The sequence below is a fragment of the Cyclopterus lumpus genome, chromosome 17 (genome assembly GCF_009769545.1).
Source record: "Cyclopterus lumpus isolate fCycLum1 chromosome 17, fCycLum1.pri, whole genome shotgun sequence".
Lineage (NCBI taxonomy): Eukaryota > Metazoa > Chordata > Actinopteri > Perciformes > Cyclopteridae > Cyclopterus > Cyclopterus lumpus.
Window position 1 is genome coordinate 21,199,428 of NC_046982.1, and position 5,000 is coordinate 21,204,427.

At 51.2% G+C, this 5,000-nt stretch overlaps 1 protein-coding gene across 1 annotated transcript in view; it reads left to right on the forward strand.

Moving 5' to 3' along the window:
- Positions 1-5,000, forward strand: part of LOC117746040 (zinc finger protein GLIS1-like) — a 22,037-nt gene that overhangs the window by 11,214 nt on the left and 5,823 nt on the right. The window contains 2 exon segments of the mRNA XM_034554815.1: positions 1,831-1,950; positions 4,533-4,692. Coding sequence (XP_034410706.1) covers positions 1,831-1,950; positions 4,533-4,692 — 280 coding nt within the window.

The window sequence follows — 5,000 nt, forward strand, 5'->3', positions numbered from 1 at the left end:
CAGAACCCTTGCGTCAGTGCATGTAGAACCCTTTCGTCTGCGTGTAGAACCCTTGTGTCTGTGCGTGTAGAACCCTTGTGTCTGTGCATGTAGAACCCTTGTGTCTGTGCGTGTAGAACCCTTGTGTCTGTTTGTGTAGAACCCTTGTGTCTGTGCGTGTAGAACCCTTGTGTCTGTTTGTGTAGAACCCTTGTGTCTGTGCGTGTAGAACCCTTGTGTCTGTGCATATAGAACCCTTGTGTCTGTTCATGTAGAACCCTTGTGTCTGTTTGTGTAGAACCCTTGTGTCTGTGCGTGTAGAACCCTTGTGTCTGCGTGTAGAACCCTTGTGTCTGTGCATATAGAACCCTTGTGTCTGTGCATGTAGAACCCTTGTGTCTGTGCATATAGAACCCTCGTGTCTGTGCATATAGAACCCTTGTGTCTGTGCATGTAGAACCCTTGTGTCTGTGCATGTAGAACCCTTGTGTTTGTTTGTGTAGAACCCTTGTGTCTGTGCGTGTAGAACCCTTGTGTCTGTGCATATAGAACCCTTGTGTCTGTGCATGTAGAACCCTTGTGTCTGTGCATATAGAACCCTTGTCTCTGTGCATATAGAACCCTTGTGTCTGTGCATGTAGAACCCTTGTGTCTGCGTGTAGAACCCTCGTGTCTGCGTGTAGAACCCTCGTGTCTGAGAGCAAGAGAAGTAGTGAGTCGGCATGTTTATGGGATGAAAACCAAAGCATTACACGCACACTTTCGAATAGGGAACCTATTGTTCTGTGTTATCTGGGCCTTGTTTGTGTTCTATGGACCGTCAGCGGCTCTGTGTGGATTAAACAGAAACACGTGAGTTGTGACATGGCCAGCACGCCCTCGCCCTGTGGGGTTCTACATGCTCTTCTTGAAGTCCTCACGCTTATACTTTTTTAGAACCGGTGCGTCACAGCACCGTCTTCTCAGATTCCGGTTCGGGCACATACACACACACACATATACACACACACACAGACACACACACACACACACATTTCGCAAATTATTCAATATTCTCTTTTGCGGTTCCACCGGGTGTCCTTCTCGTGTTTCTCAACGGGTTCCCGGAGCTGTCCGTAATGGGCTTTTTGGAAAGTTCTGTTAAAGCTGGATAATAAAGTAAAATTGTTCTGCCTTTTTTTTTTTTACTTTGAGGAACATCTTGGAATGAGATTTGCCCCCGAACGAGATTTCTGGATATCGAGAAGATTGGAAAGACGGAACGTGAACCAGGCATCTGGTTTCCAGCGTCGTCATTTCTTTGGACAATGAACAGTAGAACAACTGACTGCTTTCAATTGTTCTCCCGCGTGTAATCAAAAGAGAAGTCCGTGGTCTCAGAGTTTGGCTCTGAGGGAGCCGTGTTGCCCAACAGCGAAACAACTGCACGCGTAAGCTGCAGCTTTAAGATAATTACTCCCATGCAGGCATGCACATGCGCATGCAGGCATGCACATGCGCATGCAGGCATGTGCATTCATCGTCTGCCAGTGTATGTGAAGTTGTGTTTGTAACCCTCGTGTCTGTGTGTAGAACCCTCGTGTCTGTGTGTAGCACCCTTATGTCTGTCCGTGTAGAACCCTTGCGTCTGTGCGTGTAGAACCCTCGCGTCTGTGCGTGTAGAACCCTCGCGTCTGTGCGTGTAGAACCCTCGCGTCTGTCCGTGTAGAACCCTTGCGTCTGTGCGTGTAGAACCCTCGCGTCTGTGCGTGTAGAACCCTCGCGTCTGTCCGTGTAGAACCCTCGCATCTGTCCGTGTAGAACCGCAAGAACCAAGAAATATGCATCCATCGTCTGCCAGTGTGCGTGAAGTTGCGTTTGTTCTGCAGGTGCACGTGGTGCCGGAATCGGACACGCTGAGCGACTGTCTGGCGAGGCAGCATCTCCACCAGGGGAACGGCTCACCTTTACCCGGTCTGGACGAGTACACAGGTACGTGCACGTGAAGAACGTGCTCACCTTTACCTGGTCTGGACGAGTACACAGGTACGTGCACGTGAAGAACGTGCTCACCTTTACCCGGTCTGGACGAGTACACAGGTACGTGCACGTGAAGAACGTGCTCACCTTTACCCGGTCTGGACGAGTACACAGGTACGTGCACGTGAAGAACGTGCTCACCTTTACCCGGTCTGGACGAGTACACAGGTACGTGCACGTGAAGAACGTGCTCACCTCTCTGGAGAACGAGTGACAATGGAGAAAAGGGGCGATTGCCCAAACACCTGGTGGCCGCTGAGCCGTCTGCTTCGTTTTCCTCCCGTGGCCTCGTTTGCTCCTTTTCCTCCCTCCTTTCTCCTCTCCCTCCTCCTCTCCCTCCTCCCTCCTTCCTCTCCCTCCTCTCCCTCCTCCTCTCCTTCCTCTCCTTTCTCCTCTCCCTCCTCCCTCCTTCCTCTCCCTCCTCCTCTCCTTCCTCTCCCTCCTCCTCTCCTTCCTCTCCCTCCTTCCTCTCCTTCCTCTCCCTCCTTCCTCTCCCTCCTCCTCTCCTTCCTCTCCCTCCTCTCCTTCCTCTCCCTCCTCTCTCCTTCCTCTCCTTCCTCTCCCTCCTCTCCTTCCTCTCCCTCCTCTACCTCCTCTCCTCTTCCTCTCCTTCCTCTCCCTCCTCCTCTCCTTCCTCTCCCTCCTCTCTCCCTCCTCTCTCTCTCTCCTCCTCCTCTCTCCCTCCTATCTCCCTCCGCTCTCTCCCTCTCCTCCTCCTCTGCCTCCTCTCCCCCTCCTCTCTGCCTCCTCTCTGCCTCCTCTCTCCCTCCTCTCCCTCCACTCCACCTCCTCTCCGCCTCCTCTCTGCCTCCTCTCTCCTTCCTCTCTCCCTCCTCTCTCCCTCCTCTTCCTCTCCTCCTCCTCTCTGCCTCCTCTCTCCTTCCTCTCTGCCTCCTCTCTCCTTCCTCTCTCCCTCCTCTCTCCCTCCTCTCCCTCTCCTCCTCCTCTGCCTCCTCTCCCCCTCCTCTCTGCCTCCTCTCTGCCTCCTCTCTCCCTCCTCTCCCTCCACTCCACCTCCTCTCCGCCTCCTCTCTGCCTCCTCTCTCCTTCCTCTCTCCCTCCTCTCTCCCTCCTCTTCCTCTCCTCCTCCTCTCTGCCTCCTCTCTCCTTCCTCTCCTTCCTCTCTCCCTCCTCTTCCTCTCCTCCTCCTCTCCCTCCTCTCCTCCTCTCTCCTCTCTCCATTCCTTCAATGATAGCTCACCATGCCAGTGTTTACCTTTGTCCAATTACCGGGGCACTGACTGCGGGCGAGTTGGCGCTCTCTCGCTCTCTCTCACTCTCTCTCCTCTCTCACTCTGTCTCTCTCTCACTCTCTCTCTCTCTCGCTCTCTCTCTCTCGCTCTCTCTCTCTCGCTCTCTCTCTCTCTCGCTCTCTCTCGCTCTCTCTCTCTCTCTCTCTCTCTCCCCGCTCGTCCCCTGAGCTTCTCTCCCAAAAAAAAAAAAAAAAGAAACCTTGGTTTTCCAGCCAAGCTCTTTTTTTCTGTCTTTCCCTCAATGGCTGAACCGGGATCAAGAAGCTGTCGGCATGAGAGTGTCCAAGGAGAGCTGTCCACGTCCATTACTTCAGACTACTCGCAGCTTTTACCCAGAAGACTTTGAGGGGGGAGAAAGAAAACCAGCGATGTTTATCCAGGGTCGAAAACTAGCATGTCAGTGTTTCATTTTGAGAAAGTCCCCACGAGGACCTTGTCCTTATCACAAATGGCCAAGACGTTCCTCTCTCAGGGTGACATGTGCTGTCATCATCCATCAGCTGCTCCGAGCCAAGAGCCGAAAAGCCCCGCTGGTGTTTGAGTTACGCCGTCATCAAACAGATGTTTTTCGGTACCGAACGCTCACCTCCTGGAGGTTTGTGTCTCCGTGCTTTGCAGGGAGCGGGAGCTGTGTGTGTGTGTGTGTGTGTGTGTGTGTGTGTGTGTGTGTGTGTGTGTGTGTGTGTGTGTGTGTGTGTGTGTGTGTGTGTGTGTGTGTGTGTGTGTGTGTGTGTGTGTGTGTGTGTGTGTGTGTGTGTGTGTGTGTGTGTGTGTGTGTGTGTGTGTGTGTGTGTGTGTGTGTGTGTGTGTGTGTGTGTGTGTGTGTGTGTGTGTGTGTGTGTGTGTGTGTGTGTGTGTGCTCACCGTGTTTAAAATAAGTGTGTTTTTATCCAAAGCTATGATGCACAAGATGCACGATGATGCACATGATGCACATGATTCACAAGATGCACAAGATGCACAAGATGCACATGATGCTTGGTGTGAGACAATATTCATACTTTGTTGGCTTTAGTGCTGAATTGTAATAAATCAAAATATATATATATTTTTTTTATATCATTGTGAAATATATGTTTTGGACAAAACGTTTTAATACTCACTTTAAAAGTGTCAGAGGAATTTAATAAAATAAAAGTGCTGGTGTCGGTAGCGAAACAACATCGACGTATTTCATCCGGTTCCAGAAGCTTCCGAGTGAATCGAAGCTGCTTGAAGCCGTACGTCTACATTTGAGACGAGTCATTATTGTTCCTTCAATAAATCTGTCTCTCCTCCCAGGTGTGTATTCAAACTGCACCTCCGTCCTCACCCGGTCACCGTCCGAGTTCCTCGCTCCGCCCGCGGAGCCCCGCTCCAGGTACGGAGGCCTGGAGGGGAGCTTCGACGCCAGCAGCCCCGCCGCCGCCTCGCTGCCCGGCGCAGGGAGCATGAGGTGAGCGTGAGGTCAATGTGCAAGTCCTTTTTTTACTCATGTCATAAATAAACAATAAACACATGAGCTTTCTTCAGCAATGCTGCCGTTGAAAAGCTTCTTTTTTTTTGCACACCACTGGCTAGTGGAGGCTACCTGCCTTGCTCATGGGCAGCTCAACCCATGCTGTTTATTTTTCCCCTTTTTTTCATTCATCATTAGATGCAGCTGGCAAACAATTACAGTAAAACACATACATATTTTAATGATCTCACTGTCATGCATTTTTTATTGATAGTGCTTTTTACGTCCTTTAAAAGAGGGTAATTTTACGA